Below are 21,243 nucleotides of genomic sequence, written 5' to 3' on the forward strand. Positions count from 1 at the left end.
CCCTAATGAAGTTTACCAAGGCAAAACAGAAACTTCACAACATCATGAATACTAAGATCTGCTAGTAAAGAGCTAGAAGCAAAGGTTTACCTACTAGCACATGTCTGCCTTATGAAATTTTTAGCCTTCCTCTAGGTGCCTGAGGGTTATAGAGTAGAAATGTAAAGAGAGAAGCCTTCATTAGAGCCAAAATCATTACTGAAATTAAATGAGAACAAGTAACAACAAAATCTAATAACAAAAGAATTTTAAAAAGAGTAAAAGCATTATATGCTGTAAAATACATTAAGTTACCTGATTTAGTAGCTTGGTTGCTGGATTCCATTCTATCTCACTTAATGTATCAAGAGTGTTACTGAAAACATCAGACTCTGAACAGACAGCTATAATTAGAGAAAACAAAATTTGTCCATGTTTACCAAATTTCCTAAGTCAAATTAAAGATTACTAAAGAAATTCTTATCAGAGATACTAAGAACTTCAAATTAACTAATATGTGCTCAGAGTATGAATACCAAAAGTACATTAATAGATATGGTCATTTATATTATTGTATGAATTAAGATGATCACTGGTTGGAATTAGTGACACAATACAGGATCCTTAATGAAATATAGGTTAAAAGGACAAATTCTGAATTTGAGATTTGATCATTATAAGTAGATTTAAAATGCCCCCCCAACAGACTGTACTATTGAAGAAATAATTTTGAAACAGATTCCTATGTCAATGCCACTCTTTTAAGATTAGCAAAGGCAGATGCCATATAACTAATAATTTAATTGAATAATAATTAGAAAATAAACACCTGTCTCAATGTGTGTTTCAACTAGTGCATCATTCTTAAGAGATTGAGAATAAAGAACTTATGATTACTTTCTATTTATTTATTTATATTTTTTTGAGACAGAGTTTCACTCTTGTCACCCAGGCTGGAGTGCAACAGATCTTGGCTTACTGTAAGCTCCACCTTCCAGGTTCAAGCGATTCTCCTGCCTCAGCCTCCCAAGTAGCCGGAATTACAGGCGCCTGCAACCACGCACAGCTAGTTTTTTTGTATTTTTAGAATTACTTATTTTAAATCACAGTCTCCATTGTAATCACATATGAAATACACAGTATTTAAACATGTTTATTACATTAACTGAGCTATAAACATAGTTTCTCTTTATAAGGATGCTTTTATAATTAAACATAGTTCCACTTGAAAAAAGCACTCACATTCATCAATTTCTCCTAATAAATTTATAGAAGGCTTATGTGTTTTTGTTGTTATATTTGTTGGCATATTAAATTGATCTGCATAGTTTGAGTTCTTCATTTTGTTAATTTTGCCAAGGCACCAAGTAACTCTTCGTTTTCTTTTAGCCTAAAGAAGAAGAAATCAAAATTATGTCATATAGATCTGTATTCAAACATAATAAAACAAGGGAACTAGTTTCTATTTTTGAAAACCATTGACTTGGTAGAATTCTTATTAAGCCTAGTTTAAAATTTTATTAGTCTAAGGATATTGCTTAAAAAAAAATCAAACTCTTGACTCTTTACTTCACTCTAACTACCATTTTCTTTTTTTCCTACTTTGTCCTCCTCATCATTTACCCACCCCTTCCTCAACACTTCAGGGACCCATCTCCTGGTTCTTATCTTACCCAGCTGCTGTCCTTACCACTCACTCTGCTTTGCTAGTTTCTCTTCCTGTGCCTGCCTCTTAAGTGTGTTTCTCCAGGTTTCATAGCCACCATTCTTCTCTTGTCTCTTTACTTGGTGCAAGTATCATCTCATCTTATTTGACTCTCTCGGCAACCCTAGGGTTGTACTCACATCTGAAATACACAACCCTAAGGTTGTTGAGAGAATCAAATAAGATAAGATGATACTTGTATCGAGTATCAACCTTACTACATCTTTTTAACAGATGAGCTGGGTGCCCAACAAGTTTGGACAAGTTGTGTAAGGTTGTATAGCCAATTGGTGGCTGAGCCCATTGTCTATTACTTCAGAGCCTATCCATGCAACCATTCCATCACATTGCCTCTTAAGATTACTTGTTGTCCCCAGAATATACTGCATACTGTCATGCCTGAGTGCTGTCCTTCTGCTTGAAATGGCCAGCCCTTTCCACACCCTGCTCTGCAAAAGCCCCATCATATATAAATCCTCGACTCCAATAACCTTCGGTTTAATGCTAGTTGCTACCAAAGCCACACCTGGACCTTCATATCTGAAAGTCATAAACCTAGACCTCTTGCTCTTATTGCTGTTGCTATCCTTCCAAATCATTAATTTAGTTAATCCCACTATAGCTATTTAGCTTATCAGGGGCTATTTAGCTCTGTTCCCTTGTTGCGTGACCTTTTTTTTTTTTTTTTTTTTGCCATTTCCCTGTTGGTTCTCACCCTATCATCTTAGATTCCATAGATCACTGTAATCATGTTTGAAATTTGAGGTCAATGTTCTCAAATTATTTGACCCACTCTCTGTTACATGTACCCCACATGGCACACTCAAATGACACTGTGTTCAAGACCTTTATCAGCCTCCTGAGCACTGCCAGAGCCACATAGCCAGAAGACTGGCTGACAAGATAAACTGGATCTTTAATGCTGCATGGCAATATTCCCTTCCCCCTTGTTAGCTTTCTTTTTCATTACCTACAAAGGCTAGCCTATTTCAAACTCTTAGTATCTCTGTAAACTTATGACTCTACCATCACCTGCCATCTCAGCAGAAAAATTAAACCTATTTCACAAAGAAAGTATAAACCTAGGCCTATCCTTTCCTCTGTTTTCTCCAATTCAAGAGGTATTTCTCCTATATTAGTCCAATTCTTTCTACTATATTCAAGATCCCATCCATCTAGGCCACCTCAACACACTATAAGGTGGCTTTCACCCCCATCACTTAACTCAAATTGCTTTTGCAAATGAGCTCTGTGTTTCTAAATGCAAATAATTTTTGTCCATCTTTATCTTATTTAACTTCTCAGCAGAGTATGACACTGCTGACCACTACCTCCCTGAAATATTCTCTCCCCTTAGCTACCACATTCACTAGGTTTTATTCTTAACTCTAGAGCTAAACCTGGGCTGCTTTATGGATTCTTCTTTCTCTGCTTTACCCAACTGGAGTTTTGCCTTCTGTTACTTTGCCTTCTGTTGCCTTCTCTCAACATGCAACCAGAACAAACTTTAATTTGGATCTGTAGTAGTTAATGCCCAAATTGATATTTACATCTCAAATCTTCTACCTCATATTCACACATTTGCATTTTCAACAGCCTGACATCTCAAACAAAAGAAATCCCAAATAAAACACCCACCATTTCCACTGCTCTTTATTCAGTGTTCCTTAACTCAACCAATATTGTTACCAGCTACCCATGAAGCCAAGGAATTGCTTGCAAGTCATTCTGGACACCTCCTTCTCCCTTTCTCTGCCTTCAACATCCAAACAATCACAAAGTCCTGCTAAGTTTACCTTCCAAACATTTCTCCAATTTATCCAATTCGCTCCAATTCCAGAGCCACAATCTTTGCAGGCCCAAGCAATCTGATGTGCACAGCAGCTACAACTTTCTCAACTATAATTCTGATGTCACACACAAGGCTGCTCTTTGTTGTTAGCACAACATCACATTCAAATCCCTTAAGGAGGTTTAAAACGCCCCTGCTACTAGAACATCTTAAGTGCAAGGAATACATGTTTCTTCACAACTCCAAGCTTTTGTACATGTAGGTCTCTTTTGCAACATTCTTCTCTAGGTCTTTCATTGGGCTATTTCCTGCTCACCACTCAACCAATAGTTCTTGATTGTCTTCTGTATACCTCTGTACATAATGCTTATTCATATTAACAACGTACATTAATTGAGAATATGCTGTGTGGAAAGTGCTGTGTTGAGCTAATTCTACCTATTATCTCATTTAATTCTCACACAACACTTACGAGGTGAGTATCAAGCTATTCCACACTGCTTCTTCCACAGGAAAAAGCAGCAAAGTGAATTCAAGAAATTGTCCAAGGCCAAGAGTTAGGAAATGACAGATTCAAATCCAGGCAGTCTAGCTCCAGAGGTCATTCTCTTATCCATGACACCCTCAAACCCCAAAAAGTCTATTGAATTTTAAATTCCTACTCAATTAAAAACAAACAAAAAATCACACAAAGTCAGAATTCTGTTCACTATGTTGTTTTTATTTTCTTTCACCAGACTCTACATTGACACAATTATGTTGTTTTTTATTCTACACCAATTTTCCTGAGATTAATATTTCTGTTTAAGTAGAAAATAATATTTCCACATATTCTAGAAACCTGTGGCTTCCAATCACCCAGTTTCTTTAGAATTTATTAAGTAGAATATTGCAAATAAATTATTTAAATACATTCCAAACTTGTTGAATTAGAATCTCTACAAATAGGAATCAGAAGTTGGTATTTTTAATGAATCTCTTAGGTAATGTGAAAACATAAAATCTTCTGGGTTTCTTGACTATACTGTATCAAAAGAAAGAAAGTGCATACTATATAATAAACATATAGAAATACCAATTCTATTCTCTGTACATCAAGTTTAAGCTGTCATCTTTTAATTTTACCTTTAATTCCTGTTGCGACGTGAGGGAAGAAGAGGTCACCAGCATCCGTGTTAAGTTTTCAATTTTCTCATTCTGTACTTTCTGAAGCAAATCTTTTTCTTCCAAAAGTTGGGCCAATTGGTCTTTTTCCATTGCCTGAGCTCGCGTCTCTAAAGAAACCTATAGAATGCAATATTGGATTATGTTAATAATAAATATGGCTAAGTTTTAAAACCATAAAGTAGCATAAAAGAATAAGAAATTTGTATATGAACTATAAGAATTTTAATTTCACTGAAATAAAATATACTCTAACTGCAGAACACCAAAATGCAGTTATCATAATCAATAATTTCTCAGACTTACAATAAAATACACATTTCTTCTCATGTAACTATTCTATATACCATGTATAAGACAACAATGCTGTTAATATAACACTATTAATTGCCTAAGAAGATATGAATAGTCAGAAGTCATAAGACAAAGACCTGAATTCCGATAGTAAAGATAGAGATGTTCTCATAAGATTACCATTTGATATTTTAGCTCATTTTAAAAAAGATCATTAATGCATGATTTTTTACAAAATATGGGACGATGATGGTTAAAACAAACTAAAATGATAAGTAATTATGCTATATTATTAGATTGCTATCTAAGGGTTAGAAGAGGAATTCAGGATAACATGAAAACACAGAAGGTGGTTCTAAGTAACTCTGTAGTTTCTCTTTTTAACCGAATTCATATGTATTTGTGAAAAATTTTAAGAAATATCTCTACTTGGCCCATTTGATAATCTCAGATTTTGCCCTTTGAAAATAAAAAACAAAATCTAAAATAATTTCAAGAACCAAATCTTACAATTTATAGTAAATTAAACTAAAATTTTTATGAGTGGATTTCTTCTTGTTTAAAAGTGATTTTTAGGTTTTTAAACCTAAGTTGTAGCAACTCAGATATTCAGGAATGAAGAGTCTCTGAGCATTTGGGCAGGTCTCCATTCTAAATTGGTTCTTTCTATTTAATGAAATAAATAATTCGTACATACCTCTTCTAATTGTTTTTTAAGATCCATTATTTCTTTTCTATACCTTTTCAGGAGAGCTTCATCAGTTGATACCTCATTAACATAAGGAGTATTCTTCATATATTTAGCAGTACTGGCAAACTGGAAAAAAAATACAAAAGTGCTAAGTATTCAACACTTAAAAAAATTTGAATTTAATTAATAATATTTAGCTTTCTTATATTCAAATTTTAAAAATATCAATACTCATTCCAGTTGGCTTAATACTTTTGAACAAAGGGAACATTCTATGTCCTTATAACAACGCTCTGTACCTTACCCTGGGTGACAGTCTTCAGGAGGATAAAAAAGATATATTGAGAGAACTTAAAAACATCAGCTTATTGGAATCTCATTTACCCCTCAAGGTCCAGTGCTAACGCCTCCTCTACTCTGAAGTTTTGCTTCTAGCCAAAAATATCTCTCCTTCCTTTAAACTCTATACTAGTTATTAACCACTTAACTACTAATCAAAGGCAATTACGTTGCAAGACAAGTGTTATGTGCCTTGTCACAGAATTCATTAATTCTGTTAAGCTAGGGACTCTAGTTTCTCTTTGCACCTCTGACAGTACCTTGATCTGGTGCTCAACAGCTATTTAAAGCAATGTTTTTCAGAGTATAAGTACCATAAGTAACTTTAGTTGGGTACAACAAGGTGATCATTAGATAACACTGAATCCTTCATTGAGAAAGCTACCCTACGGATATTTCTCATTTTTCCTTTCCTTTTTTTTTTTTTTTTTGAGACATAGTTTCGCTCTTGTTGCCTAGGCTGGAGTGCAATGGCGCGATCTCGGCTCACGGCAACCTCTGCCTCCTGGGTTCAAGTGATTCTCCTGCCTCAGCCTCCCCAGTAGCTAGGATTACAGGCATGCGCTACCACATCTGGCTAATTTTGTATTTTTAGTAGAGACAGGGTTTCTCCGTGTTGGTCAGGCTGGTTCCTCTCCTTTTTTTTTTTTTTTTTGAGACGGAGTCTCGCTCTGTCACCCAGGCTGGAGTGCAGTGGCGCGCAATCTCGGCTCACTGCAAGCTCTGCCTCCCGGGCTCACGCCATTCTCCTGCTTCAGCCTCTCCGAGTAGCTGGGACTACAGGCGCCCGCCACCACAACCAGCTAATTTTTTTGTATTTTTAGTAGAGACGGGGTTTCACCGTGGTCTCGATCTCCTGACCTCGTGATCCGCCAGCCTCGGCCTCCCAAAGTGCTGGGATTACAAGTGTGAGCCACCGTGCCTGGCCTCCTCTCCTTTTTAAAATAGAAAATATAGGCCTTAGGCTCAGAGCAAATGAAGGCAACACTTAACTACCGGGAATTTCAGAATTATTTTGTTATACAGACAGACACACAATTTTTTTGTTACCTTCTATTTGTGGCAAGTAATAATGGTTTCCCATTGATAGGACTAATATTAAAGTTTTCTTTTATAATAAATTAAGTACAAAAAGTGAGTTATTTTAAAAATATCAAGTCAATTTCAGTAAAATAGTGTTGGATGTGGCAAAAATTGTGAAGGTAAGATACAAATAATTGAAGTCTGGCAAAATTAAATTAAGAAATGCTATTTAGTAGACAATATCTCGATTATAACAGGTGAGTTAATTAAAAAAACTATGCTTAATTTTAGTAGGCAATTTTTTCTTCTTCAAGTTGATCTTCCCCCATATTAAGTTGAGATAAAAATCAAACTTACCTGGAGAGTAGTAAGGGTTTCATCAAAAGATACTGGAGTAATTGTGCAGATAATACGTGTCTTTGCATTTCCTCCCAAGGAATTCTGGAGAATTCGTGTTAACTTGCTATCTCGATAATTTATGAAACCACTTAGCAAGGAATAAGTTTATGGGAGAAAAAGATTGAGAACGTTTATGTAACAAAGTAGTTGGTTTTTAATGCAGAACTCTTAAATCAGCCACAGTTTCAAAAATTAGTTTACAGGTTATATGAGGCAGATTAAAACTACTAACTAAAAAATATTTAAAACAGAAAGTAAATTCAGTAGATTATAGTCATATGTGTAAGTTTTTGAATATATGGAAGAAATCAGTACATTTGAGTGTCATTGAAATATTGCAATGTTCAATCTAACGAAAAATATAAGAATCAGCAGGTAAGTGCACAACAGGATAAACTTACCCAACTTGTCCATCACTAAGTTTCTTGATCACTTGTCCCAAAATAAATAAGCTTCGATTTATATTACAGCCTTCCTTGAGCCGCACACCTGAATTTATTAAACAAATACGAAAACTAAACTTGACTCCTTTTCTAGATGATAAACTTATTTATCACTAAGTTAATGAGAGAAATTAGAGGGCAGATGCTAAAGTCTATGCTTTGGTTTAGACATGGGCCCATCTTTAATATCAGTGGTAGAAAGAGCTCTCTCCCTATTGGTCCCACTTCAAGTGAATCAGAAAGGTTATTACCTGAGAAAAATAGTAAAAAGAAAAAAATGAAGAGGGACGGAAGAATGTAGGGGAAAAAAAAAACCTGTTTCCTGAAAGAGCTTCTCTAGCTCTTCAGTTCAAATCATTTTTTTTTTAACATCTAAATATAGGGAACTATGAACTTACAACCAAATTAGCCTCTAATTTCTTATTTTTAAATTGTTAATATGCTCACATGGTTCAAAAAGTTTAAAAAAAAAAGTACACTTTGAAAAAGCTCCCTTCCACTTTTATCACCTGTTCAACCAGTTCCTATACCTCTACCAGGAAACCACTGTTATTAGTTTGTTTATTCTTTAGAGGTTTTTTAAAAATACAAGTTCATATATATTTATTTTCTTCCTTCTTCACTGATATCAATAGTAACAGACCATACATACTATTTTGCCTTTGCTTTTTTTCACTTGCCAACATATCTTGGAAAAATTTCCATATCGGTAAACACTGATCTTTTTCATTCTTTTTTAAAGTATAAAATTCCATTTTACGGCTGCATCAGACTTCATTCACCCACCCCATCCCCTATTGAAGGACATGTAGGTTTTCAATCTACTGCCTATACAAATAAATATTGCAAAAAATAATTTTGAACAGATGTTATTTCACAGGTGCATTAATTAGCTATTGCTGTAACATTATTACCTAACCAACCAGCTAAAACAAGCATTTATTTTTTGTTCACAGGTCTGAGGATAGACTGGTTTGGTGGATGTAGGCTAGGCTCAGTTGAGTGGCTCTACAATAGGCTGCAGAATGAGTTCAAGTCTGTTGAACAAACTTCTAATCTTCCTTGGATCAGCAGCTCTTCTAATGGCAAGAGTGCAGGTGCAAGCTAAACCATTTAAGCATTATGAACTATTCATTTACATCCTTTGCCCAGTTTTTTGTTGGTTTCTTTTAAGCTTTTAAGGCATCTGGACTTCATATCAGTTACAAAAGGGTTTTCCCACTGTAAATTGACTTCCAATAATTTTTATAGTTTTTTTCATATTGAAAATTTTGAGCTACTTATAAAGCATTCCTTGGTGTATGATATATGGATCCAATTTAATTTTTTTCCCAAATGGCTATCAATTAATGAATAATCTATCTTTTCTTTATAAATCTGAAGGACCATCTTTATTGTATTCTAACTTCTGTATGTATTTGGGACTCTTAATGGATTTTCTATTCTATTTCACTGGGCTGACAATTCACACAGTTTTAATTACTATGGCATTATAATATGTTTTACTATCTTATAGTAAGATAGTAAAATCTTAAACTCCACTTTCTGCTTTTTGGAATTTTCCTGGCTACTCTTGTCTGTTTTTGTTTTCATACAAATTTTAAAATCACCTTACCTAATTTAAACATGAAAATGTACTCTTGATATTTTTATTAGGATTGTGTTAAATCTAGAAATTAACACAGAGGCCTGATATCCTTGTGATTTTGAATCTTCTCCATCTAAATATGCTTCTCCATTTTTTCAAGTATTTGTTTGTGTCCTTCAAGTCTGATTTACAAGTTTTCTTAGGCCGGGTGTGACGGCTCACACCTGTAATCCCAGAACTTTGGGAGGCCAAGGTGGGTGGATCACTTGAGGCCAAGAGTTGGATACCAGCCCGACCAACATGGCAAAACTCTGTCTCTACTAAAAATACAAAAATTAGCTGGGCGTGATGGTGCATGTCTGTAATCCCAGCTACTTGGGAGGCTGAGGCATGAGAACTGCTTGAGCCCAGGAGGCGGAGGTTGCATTGAGCTGAGATCATCCCACTGCACTCCAGCCTGGGAGACAGAGTGAGAGTCTACCTTAGGAAAAACAAAAAGGTTTTCTTTATATCAGTCTTGTACAAATCTTTCTTGAGTTTCTTCCTAGGTATCACATCTTTTAGGTTATTATAAATGGAGTCTTTTTGTCTACTAAATATTTTAACTGGTTTTTGTTTATTAATATTTTAACTTCTTAAAATTAATATCTGTATATTAATTTTGTACCCCACTATCTTTCTTAATTTCCTTATTTTGAAAGTTTAAATGGTTTTTATGGAATTCTCATGGGCTTTCCTGCTGTACAATCCCATCAACTGTATAATTTTCATTTTTTAATTGATGCTATTGTAGACTAAAATAAAAATTAAGCAGATATAGATGCTGATTTCTATGTTAAAGACTTTTATCAGAAAATCATAATTAATGATTCATTATTATTAATAAATATAATTACTTTATCAATTTCTAAAAATACCTCATAGTATTTTTTAAACCCGTAAAATAGGAAGACATTAAGACTAACATATTTCATGAGTTTTAATTACCTGCAGCTCCTGTTTGAGCAGCTCTTTCACTGCCTGCAAGATCAACTAAATTCTGTAAGGTAGATAAAAATAAATCTTTAGGGCAGATAATTTGAAATAATAAAATTCAAACTACTCAAAGAACATTTTTAATACATGTTATATCTGAATATTCGATCTGTATCCATGTCCCCCATGCTACTGTTTAGGCATTCCCTTTTTTCTCTGAGTCAAACTGTTCTCTATCTGTTCCTTTCATTATATCTTCCATAATGCCACCAGTATAAGTTGTTTCCTATACAAAGTCCAAAAACTTACTATGGCAAATATAATTCTTTATAAGCTGGCACTTGTACTGCTCCAACTTTGTATCTATCCATCCCTTATTCTTACCTCTAGCTGAACTACTCACTATTCCCCAAACACCCCATGTACTTCTACACCAAGCACCAGCTTTTTGCTATTTCCTTTATTCAGTTAGTTCTAATGTTCTATTCTGCCCTTATTCTTTATTCAAGAACCAGGCACAAAGATTATCTCCTCAGCATAGCTTTGCCTACTTTATCCTTCCTCCCCACCAGATTTCAGATGAACTGCTCCTTGAACTGTCTAACCAGAACTCTTTATAAACATGACTTATAGATACAACTTACATTTATAGCACTTATTTTGTTGGGCTAGTCATGCATGCTAGCTGTACTATGCTGTAGCAATACCATGACTTTACCGTTGCATCTTTAAGAGCTGGACCTCTCTTTCATTTCACAAATATTATTGAAAAGAAGTGGCTACTTATTGTGCTCCAGGAAGTGCATCAGGTGCTAGGGCTATAAATAAATAAGGTCTCTGCTCTCATGGAGCTTACATTCTACATAGAGGAGGAGGCTGGTGAGAAGACATAAAAAAACAAATAAGAAACATGTTGTGATAAGTGTAACAGAGATTATTTAAATATAGAGCTGGAAAAGGGGCCAGTAGCTTTAGGTTCACGGGACTGGATAGCAGTGGAAGGCTTGTTATTAAGCTGCGATCTGAATGACCAGAGAAGAGGAAGTTGGTTCCAAAAAGATCAAGGGAAACAGTAGTCTAGACAAAAAGAATACCCAAAACACTTAGTCATGAAGCAGAATGTGTTCAGTGTGTTCAAAAAAATAGAAAAGGCAGTGTGGCACAGTTGGTGAAGTGAAGACAGGAAAAGATAGAATAAGAGGAGCAGACAGGGGCCAGATTATGCAGGACTTTTTAAGTGAGATCTAAAACTTTGAAATGTTTAATTTCAATGAGAAGCCATTGCAGGGCTTTATGCAAAGGAGTAATAGAACCCTGCCTTGCTAGATTGGGGAAGTTCTCCTGGATAATATCCTGCAGAGTGTTTTCCAACTTGGTTCCATTCTCCCCGTCACTTTCAGATATACCAATCAGACGTAGATTTGGTCTTTTCACATAGTCCCACATTTCTTGGAGGCTTTGTTTATTTCTTTTTATCAAGTTCAGGAAATACAGAGAATGCCATAAAGATACTCCTCAAGAAGAGCAACTCCAAGACACATAATTGTCAGATTCACCAAAGTTGAAATGAAGGAAAAAATGTTAAGGGCAGCCAGAGAGAAAGGTCGGGTTACCCACAAAGGGAAGCCCATGAGACGAACAGTGGATCTCTCGGCAGAAACTCTACTAGCCAGAAGAGAGTGGGGGCCAATGTTCAACATTCTTAAAGAAAAGAATTTTCAACCCAGAATTTCATATCCAGCCAAACTAAGCTTCATAAGTGAAGGAGAAATAAAATACTTTACAGACAAGCAAATGCTGAGAGATTTTGTCACCACCAGGCCTGCCTTACAAGAGCTCCTGAAGGAAGCACTAAACATGGAAAAGAACAACTGGTACCAGCCACTGCAAAAACATGCCAAATTGTAAAGACCATCCATGCTAGGAAGAAACTGCATCAACTAACGAGCAAAACAACCAGCTAACATCATAATGACAGGATCAAATTCACACATAACAATATTAACCTTAAATGTAAATGGGCTAAATGCTCCAATTAAAAGACACAGACTGGCAAATTGGATAAAGACTCAAGACCCATCAGTGTGCTGTATTCAGGAAACCCATCTCATGTGCAGAGACACACATAGGCTCAAAATAAAGGGATGGAGGAAGATCTACCAAGCAAATGGAAAACAAAAAAAGGCAGGGGGTGCAATCCTAGTCTCTGATAAAACAGACTTTAAACCAACAAAGATCAAAAGAGACAAAGAAGGCCATTACATAATGGAAAAGGGATCAATTCAATAAGAAGAGCTAACTATCCTAAATATATATGCACCAAATACAGGAGCACCCAGATTCATAAAGCAAGTCCTTAGAGACCTACAAAGAGACTTAGACTCCCACACAATAATAATGAGAGACTTTAACAACCCACTGTCAACATTAGACAGATCAACGAGTCAGAAAGTTAACAAGGATACCCAGGTATTGAACTCAGCTCTGCACCAAGCGGACCTAATAGACATCTACAGAACTCTCCACCACAAATCAACAGAATATACATTCTTCTCAGCACCACATTGCACTTATTCCAAAATTGACCACATAGTTGGAAGTAAAGCTCTCCTCAGCAAATGTAAAAGAACAGAAATTATAACAAACTGTCTCTCAGACCACAGTGCAATCAAACTAGAACTCAGGATTAAGAAACTCACTCAAAACCACTCAACTACATGGAAACTGAACAACCTGCTCCTGAATGACTATTGGGTACATAACGAAATGAAGGCAGAAATAAAGATGTTCTTTGAAACCAGCGAGAACAAAGACACAACACACCAGAATCTCTGGGACACATTTAAAGCAGTGTGTAGAGGGAAACTTACAGCACTAAATGCCCACAAGAGAAAGCAGGAAAGATCTAAAATCGACACCCTAACATCACAATTAAAAGAACTAGAAAAGCAAGAGCAATCACATTCAAAAGCTAGCAGAAGGCAAGAAATAACTAAGATCAGAGCAGAACTGAAGGAGATTGAGACACAAAAAACCCTTCAAAAAAATCAATGAATCCAGGAGCCGGTTTTTTGAAAAGATCAACAAAATTGATAGACCGCTAGCAAGACTAATAAAGAAGAAAAGAGAGAAGAATCAAATAGACGCAATAAAAAATGATAAAGGGGATATCACCACCGATCCCACAGAAATACAAACTACCATCAGAGAATACTACAAACACCTCTACGCAAATAAACTAGAAAATCTAGAAGAAATGGATAAATTCCTCGACATATACACCCTCCCAAGACTAAACCAGGAAGAAGTTGAATCTCTGAATAGACCAATAACAGGCTCTGAAATTGTGGCAATAATCAATAGCTTCCCAACCAAAAAAAGTCCAGGACCAGATGGATTCACAGCCGAATTCTACCAGAGGTACAAGGAGGAGCTGGTACCATTCCTTCTGAAACTATTCCAATCAATAGAAAAAGAGAGAATCCTCCCTAACTCATTGTATGGGGCCAGCATCATCCTGATACCAAAGCCAGACAGAGACACAACAAAAAAAAGAGAATTTTAGACCAATATCCCTGATGAACATTGATGCAAAAATCCTCAATAAAATACTGGCAAACCGAATCCAGCAGCACATCAAAAAGCTTATCCACCATGATCAAGTGGGCTTCATCCCTGGGATGCAAGGCTGGTTCAACATACGCAAATCAATAAATGTAATCCAACATATAAACAGAACCAAAGACAAAAACCACATGATTATCTCAATAGATGCAGAAAAGGCCTTCGACAAAATTCAACAATCCTTCATGCTAAAAACTCTCAATAAATTAGGTATTGATGGGACATATCTCAAAATAATAAGAGCTATCTAAGTAATTAATAATCTAATTTTATAAAATCTGAAAATGAATAAACATATTATAAACTGCTTTTTTCCCTGAAGTTTTCTAATCAAATAATCTTAAATCATATCCCACATCAAGCTAAAGAATTTAGGCCCTAAAGATGCAGAATAAAGCAATACGGTAAAGGATAGAAAAGGAGCAAGAAAGAAACAGCAATAATTTAGTGTGGAAAGAAGGAAGTGAAGGTTTACTTATGTGGAATATAGGAATGTTTGCATAATGCTTATATTCACTTATTCAACAAATCTATATTAGACATAAAATAGGTATAATGTGTTGGGGCTACCAGGATGAATGCAGTATCACTCCTCAATGGATTTACAGTCTAAAATACTATGTTTATAATACAAAATATATTTTCTTATTGTACTTAAGTAAAACCTAAAATAATGTGATTACTTTTTAACCATCCAACCTAGATTTTTGTTGATCACATAAGTCTAAATTACATTGGCTGAGATTTTACAAAAAGACCCTCAAATTCTAAGATGATTTAAATTGTTAAATGTGTATAGAAAAAAATTCTACTTCATTAGTGGTTAGAAAAAACATCAGTTCCTATAACCCTATAGCCCTGACATTTAAATTTTAGGAGATGGCAACCATGACATAACAGGAGGAAAGATCCTCTGAATTTTTCCTACGACATTTTAGCTAGGAATTTGATTATACTGACAAGACTAAGCAGACAATTTGTAGATTTCCTCCCACATCTAGTTTAGTTAACAGTTCTTATTAAACCAAACATCCAGCAGCTAAATTAAATTTTGTTTTGGCCCATACAGTACATTATTATGGTTCATTAATACTCACCAAATGGGATACCTTAACAGATCCTTCACAATTAGAAGGTTCACCCTTCTCTCTACTTTCCAAAATCTAGACAGAAAAGGCAAGCTGTAGAAAAATTAGTGCATTCTTACTTGGAAAGATCTAATAGACAAATAGAGAGAATTACCTACCATCCTAAAGATGGTATGAGAACGACTGCTTCTTTGATTCATTTTTGTTTCTCCATAATGCCTGCTCTCTGTAAAAATGAATTATATTTCAGCTGCATATATATTAAAATCCACAGAAACACAATAATTTTTATTTTAACTTAAAAAAGTGTGATTTGAAGTCTAAATGTGCTTGATTGAAAAGATAGTTTTTACAAGTGTTTTAAAGAAATACAGGCCGGGCGCGGTGGCTCACGCTTGTAATCCCAGCACTTTGGGAGGCCGAGGCGGGCGGATCACGAGGTCAGGAGATCGAGACCACGGTGAAACCCCGTCTCTACTAAAAATACAAAAAATTAGCCGGGCGTGGTGGTGGGCGCCTGTAGTCCCAGCTACTCGGAGAGGCTGAGGCAGGAGAATGGCGTGAACCCGGGAGGCGGAGCTTGCAGTGAGCCGAGATTGCGCCACTGCACTCCAGCCTGGGCGACAGAGCGAGACCCCGTCTCAAAAAAAAAAAAAAAAAAAAAGAAATACAGCATAAAATCTTACTTTCTCCCTTTGTAATCCATTTCAAAGCCATTTCTGATGTATATACAACTTCTTCTGTGAGATCAGCAACATACACATTCCTCTGAAACAAGTTTAATTACGGAAAGATTAGAGAAATAGAAGTCACAAGTTTGCTTTTCAAAAGAAGGTGCAAACTATTATAGAATTCATTTGTGAAAGTTAAAAGTGGCAAATGGAACCATAATTCTGTAGGAATATAACAAGTAATTCTATGAATATCCACAATTTATTTCACATACCAAAGCACACCAAATTCTAACCTGATACTTCCAACTTGCAATTTTTACACTTAAACCAAAATATTAGAGCTGTCAGTATTTTAAAACTATTCATATTGTTTAAAAGATGAATATAAATACTTCAAAAAAACCCTCGCATACTATAGAAATAGGAGACACTTTAAAAACTATAGAAATTAAAGGTAAACATTCAAGAACAATAATCCCAATAAGTAAGTCAATTTTAAAGCTCCCTTAAGTCTGCTACTCACATTGACATCTTCTCGAATAATTAAAGGTTTCATTTTTTGAGCGCCACAGAGTAAATCTGTAATGGTTTCATTGTATATTTCCATGTAAGATACACGTAAGAGAAATTCCCTATCAGGAAACTAGAAGAAAAAAAATTATATAAAAACACCACGAAGCATCCAATTGTGAAAACCTAATACTAAATGCTCATGTGCTTAAAGAGGTAAAATGTCTGTAAAACAAACTGAGAAAACCCTTGGTTCTAATGTTGACAAAATAATAAACACAAAAATATAAAAGCATCGTTACAGAAATAATGAAAAGTGAAGTACCATAAAGCTGGGAGAACATCAACTCTAGGCTCAAACTCTAGGCTGAAAATAAAACCCTCTCAAAAGATGTTCTTATTTTAATAAAAATGCTAATTTAAAACCAACTAACTAGGTTGCCTATTCTGGCTTTCTGCTTCCCTTCTTTTTTTACCTACATCTACTTTCTACTGTTCCTTTATAATCACTGATAGTTAAATGGTTAGGTGGAGCTAACCATTCTGATAAAATTTTCTTGTTCCTTAATGCCTACTTTTTGTTGAGATTATTATTGTTGCAGAATTCAAGAGAAAGAGTAAAAGAACTTTAAGCTTTATAAAGTAAGTTGTGGTGATAAAAGTGAATCTATGCTATGCCTTTCTTCTTTCCCCATGGATAATCAAACAATAACTGTAAATCTACTTCCTTTCATCTTTACAAGAGAAATACACTAAGACTGGTACCCAGTTTTTACTAGTTTTACCTGTACGTACTAGAAATCCAGTTAAGTTACTTACTTTCTTAATTTTTTGGAAAATGTCATGAATTGCCCTGGGTATAACTCCCAAATGATCTTCTGAACCCATCATGGTATATGTTTTTCCTGAAGCGGTCTGTCCATAGGCAAATATAGTACCTGCAAAAAACAAAACACACATATGCAAATATTAAAAACAAATCTATAATGAGTAAAACTATGCATGCTTGTTGCACAGATGCCCAAGACTAAAATGTTTCTGCAGCATTGAGTGAATACAAACCATTGTAGCCTTGTATGGCAGAATCGATGATTGGTGCTGCTATTTCTTCATACACATTTTTGGTAGTTTCATTAACATGAAAGACACGATCTAAACAACAACAACAATAACACAGAAGTTAAACCAAATGAATCAACTGTGTTTTCATTCCAAATTAGTAATTATTCCCAAAAGTAAAACTGTCAGAATGTAGGATGATCAAGGATTTAAGACACAGTACTTTCTTCAACTTTTTGGTTCTCTGAAAATACCCTTCCCTAAGGTAAAATGAGTTCATTTTCACACACACAAAATACACTACAAGTCAACTTTTCTATGTTCTTTCAAGAGGCAGTAAGGTATAGTGTTTGCACATGAGGGTCTGGAATCTACCTAGATGCAAATTAGATAACTGTGATTATAACTGTTTTAAATGCCAACTGGTTACCTTACTTAAATACATGATGGATAAACAATTTTGTTTCCAGTGAAGCAGTTTATAGAAGGCTTAGTCTAATCTTTAGTGACAAATCTAATATTATTGGTAAGTCTTTTGTACTTTTAATAGCAAAAGGATAACAAGGTAACTTTTGATTCATTTTTGTTTCTCCATAATGCAAAATATATAGCTATTATAAGCTATTATAAGCTTACCAAAATTGAAAGATTTACTTCCATCAACTTGATAAATGACATTACTGTCAGTTTTCCAGTAAACTTGGGCAGTTTCTCCAAGTGATTCTTCTCTAAAAGAATAAAAACACCGCATTTTAACCAGTCATAAAAGTCATGTCATAGGAGGCATAATTGAAAAGATTTCATCTTCTAAAGAATATTTTGAAAGATAGTAATATAAGAGAATGATAGAAAGTCCATCTTTGAGGATTCAACTCTTAAATGGAGCTTCAGTGACCTTCTGACGCCTCAAAAGTGTTTTCTTGTGAAGGCTTTCATTCTCACCCTCTCCCCCAGTACTGGTAAATGAAGGGATGGATTCAAAATGCAACTCTGATTGTCTGTTTTGCTTAAAATTCTTAAAACCTTTTGGAAACTTATGAAATCCTCAGCATGGCACGAGTCCTAGATCATGTCATTTCTCTCTTCCATTTTCCTCTGAATTCCTAGATACATCCTCAGCTCTACCTGAAGGTCTTCCCCAAATGACAGATGTAACCTCTCTGTGCCTGGAATACTCTGACTTTCCTTTCTGTTAAGTAACATAGGCATTATTTCACTCACGAAAAGCGTCAAGACTTTCCTGACACCAGTTCACCCCACGGGAAGCTGTCATTTCTCTGATGGGCTAATGACTCCTCTAGTAAATATTCTCCACCTGCCCATCATAACAATTGTCACAAAGTATCCTAATGGTTTCTTTATGTAGCCGTTTAAGGCATTAGATAATGAGCTCCTTAAAAATAGGAAATTCCTGATCTTGGTATTTGCATTTATTAAACCCCGTGTCCAATAAAAATTTCTCTCACACACAAAGTGTTAGCATTTTGGGTCAAGGGCCAGAAGCTAGCGAAGCAAACCGATTTCATTTATTCCTCTTCCTGCTTTTTCTCCATAGCTTTTATTACTTACATATCACCACTTAACATCCTACATTTTCAACTTTACTTTCTGTCTCGTCCCATTAGAATGGAAGCGCCACTGGGCAATGACGGGAGTGTCTGTGTTGTACAAAGGTACTAAAAAAAAAATTGATAAATATTTGTAGAATGGCCTTGAGTGACGACTGAACGCAATGTGACAAGACAGACTAGCCCTTGTCTTCAGGGGGTCTGGAGACAGCAGTTACGTGTAAAATGACTAACTGTGATGAGGGCCAGGAAGGCACGGTCCCACACGACTTCTCTAGGCGGGGAATGGGGCAGGCAGGAGCAGATGCCGCAAGGCAGAGCAGCACAGAAGGGAAGGTCTGTATGTCAGCGAGATTCAGTTAAATTTAAGTGAATCTCGCAGCTGGAAAGTATCTTCTAGATCTCCGATCCTCCCCTGTCACTTTACAGACCCTGAAACGATGGCCAGCAGCCGAGTTACTAGACAGCAGAGCCGGGAAGCGGCCGCTCCTGGAAACACCGCAGGCCTCGCCCCTCCGGCTCAGGGCGGCGCCGCAGGCCCAGCGGGCACCGGGCCGTGGTGTGGCCCCCCTACCTGCTGTTGAGCGGCCGCACTCGCACGCAGACGGCCACGGCTCCTTCCTCCGCCATCCTGTCAGGCTGAACAGGTCCCAGGAAAATGGCAAGGACCCTCCGCGGCCGGCACTGCAGGGCGCACAGGCCGCCCCGCCTTTAAATTTAAAATTTCCCAAACGCCGCATCTGATTGAGCCGTGGCCTCGTGACGTCATGGGCCATTCCACGTGCGGCGCAGCGCGGGGGACGCAAGGCCGGCGGCGGGACCACTGCTAAACAGGAGAGGGGATTTAAAGGGCCCAGCAGAGAGTCTGTGGAGAGGGCCGAAGGGGGGACTCCCAGGAGTGGGCAGAGAGTGGTGGTCCTGGAATACCAGAATACTATTATCTGCAAAAAGCCAGCGAACATCATCCTCCACCCCATCCTTAAAAAGTTTGGAACCTGTAGACGAAACTAGGTAGAGACATATGTATTTTTCACTACCCAAACAGAATTGCCGTCTTTTAAAGAAACTGCACCAACAGTTTAAAATTAAACAGCAAGAGTTGAAACTCACTGTCCAGTCCAGAAACGTGACAAGCCTGTTGTGCGCCTTAGAAAATCTGAGTTTAGGCTTTTCTTCTGTTTCCCTCTTTCTGTAACTCGTTTCCATTAGCTGTGGCTTCCTCAGAGGTTGAATTAGGGAAAATAAATACTGAGGACTGAAAAACTCATTGAGTAATGGGTTGATATATATATATATATATTTTTGGAAACGGAGTCTTGCTCTGTCACCCCAGGCTGGAGTGCAGTGGTGCTTATCTTGGCTCATTACAACCTCCACCTCCTGCATTCAAGTGATTCTCCTACCTCAGCCTCCCGAGTAGCTGGGATTACAGGTGCCCACCACCACGCCCAGGTAATTTTTGTATTTTTAGTAGAGACGGGGCTTCGCCATGTTGGCAAGGCTGGTCTCAAACTCCTGACCTCAGGTGATCCACCTGCCTTGGTCTCCCGAAGTGCTGGGATTAAAGGCGTGAGCCACCGCTCCTGGCCTGGGTTGTTACTTTTATTAACTAAGAGGGAAAGCTATTCTAAATACAGTGATTTTTTTCCCAAAAATAATGCTTGTTTTCCCTTTCTTCTCTCTCTCTCTCTCTTTTTTTTTTTTTTTTAAATAAACATGAGTTCTTGCTTTGTCACCTAGGCTAGAGTGCAGTAGGCTCAACACAGCTCACTGCAGTCTCAACTCCTGGCCTCAGCCGAAGTGGGGTTCCCACCTTAACCTCCTGAGTAGCTTGGATTACAGGCACATCACAAGCCCAGATAATTTTTAAATTTTTTTTGTAGAGATGGGGTGGTGGGGGGATTAGGGTAGGGAGTGGGGTCTCACAGTGTTGCCCAGGCAGGTCTTGAACTCGTAGGCTCAAGCAGTCCTCCTTGCCTTGGCCTCCCAAAATGCTGGGATTATAGGCATGAGCCATCGTGCCTGGCCTAGCTCTTTATGTGTACTTTAGAAAGCTATCCAAGATGTTTCATTTATTAAGAGAAATTCAAGGTGCACAGTTATGTACACAGAATATGTCTGGATATACATACATAATTTCTGGAAAGATACACAGAATATGCCTAATTTCCTTGCAGAGTGAGGACTGAGTTAGTTGGTAGACTGAGTTAGATGAAAGTAGTTTCTTTCAATTTAAAGAAACTAGTTAATAGATAAGAACAGTAAAGAAAAATGAGTCTATTCATTCAAGATTTGTTTTGGTTAACCAGCTGTGAGGTAGTATAAACA

The 21,243-nt window shown here is 36.6% G+C and overlaps 1 protein-coding gene across 1 annotated transcript in view; it reads right to left on the bottom strand.

Annotated features, from left to right (window-relative positions):
* The window catches only part of CENPE (centromere protein E), a 90,550-nt gene extending 71,005 nt beyond the window's left edge, over positions 1–19,545 (bottom strand). Inside the window, exons 1-15 of the mRNA XM_030818458.1 lie at positions 19,490–19,545; positions 17,984–18,075; positions 17,351–17,440; positions 17,108–17,226; positions 16,302–16,421; positions 15,791–15,872; positions 15,263–15,330; positions 15,114–15,179; positions 10,405–10,456; positions 7,788–7,875; positions 7,345–7,474; positions 5,632–5,751; positions 4,602–4,760; positions 1,222–1,369; positions 295–383 (exon numbers count right to left, since the gene is read on the bottom strand). Of these exons, the coding sequence (XP_030674318.1) occupies positions 295–383; positions 1,222–1,369; positions 4,602–4,760; positions 5,632–5,751; positions 7,345–7,474; positions 7,788–7,875; positions 10,405–10,456; positions 15,114–15,179; positions 15,263–15,330; positions 15,791–15,872; positions 16,302–16,421; positions 17,108–17,226; positions 17,351–17,440; positions 17,984–18,075; positions 19,490–19,545 (1,479 nt within the window). The remainder of the gene's footprint in view (positions 1–294; positions 384–1,221; positions 1,370–4,601; positions 4,761–5,631; positions 5,752–7,344; positions 7,475–7,787; positions 7,876–10,404; positions 10,457–15,113; positions 15,180–15,262; positions 15,331–15,790; positions 15,873–16,301; positions 16,422–17,107; positions 17,227–17,350; positions 17,441–17,983; positions 18,076–19,489) is intronic.
* Positions 19,546–21,243: the final 1,698 nt, after the last annotated feature.

This window comes from Nomascus leucogenys, chromosome 9 (assembly GCF_006542625.1).
Source record: "Nomascus leucogenys isolate Asia chromosome 9, Asia_NLE_v1, whole genome shotgun sequence".
In the NCBI taxonomy this organism is placed as follows: domain Eukaryota; kingdom Metazoa; phylum Chordata; class Mammalia; order Primates; family Hylobatidae; genus Nomascus; species Nomascus leucogenys.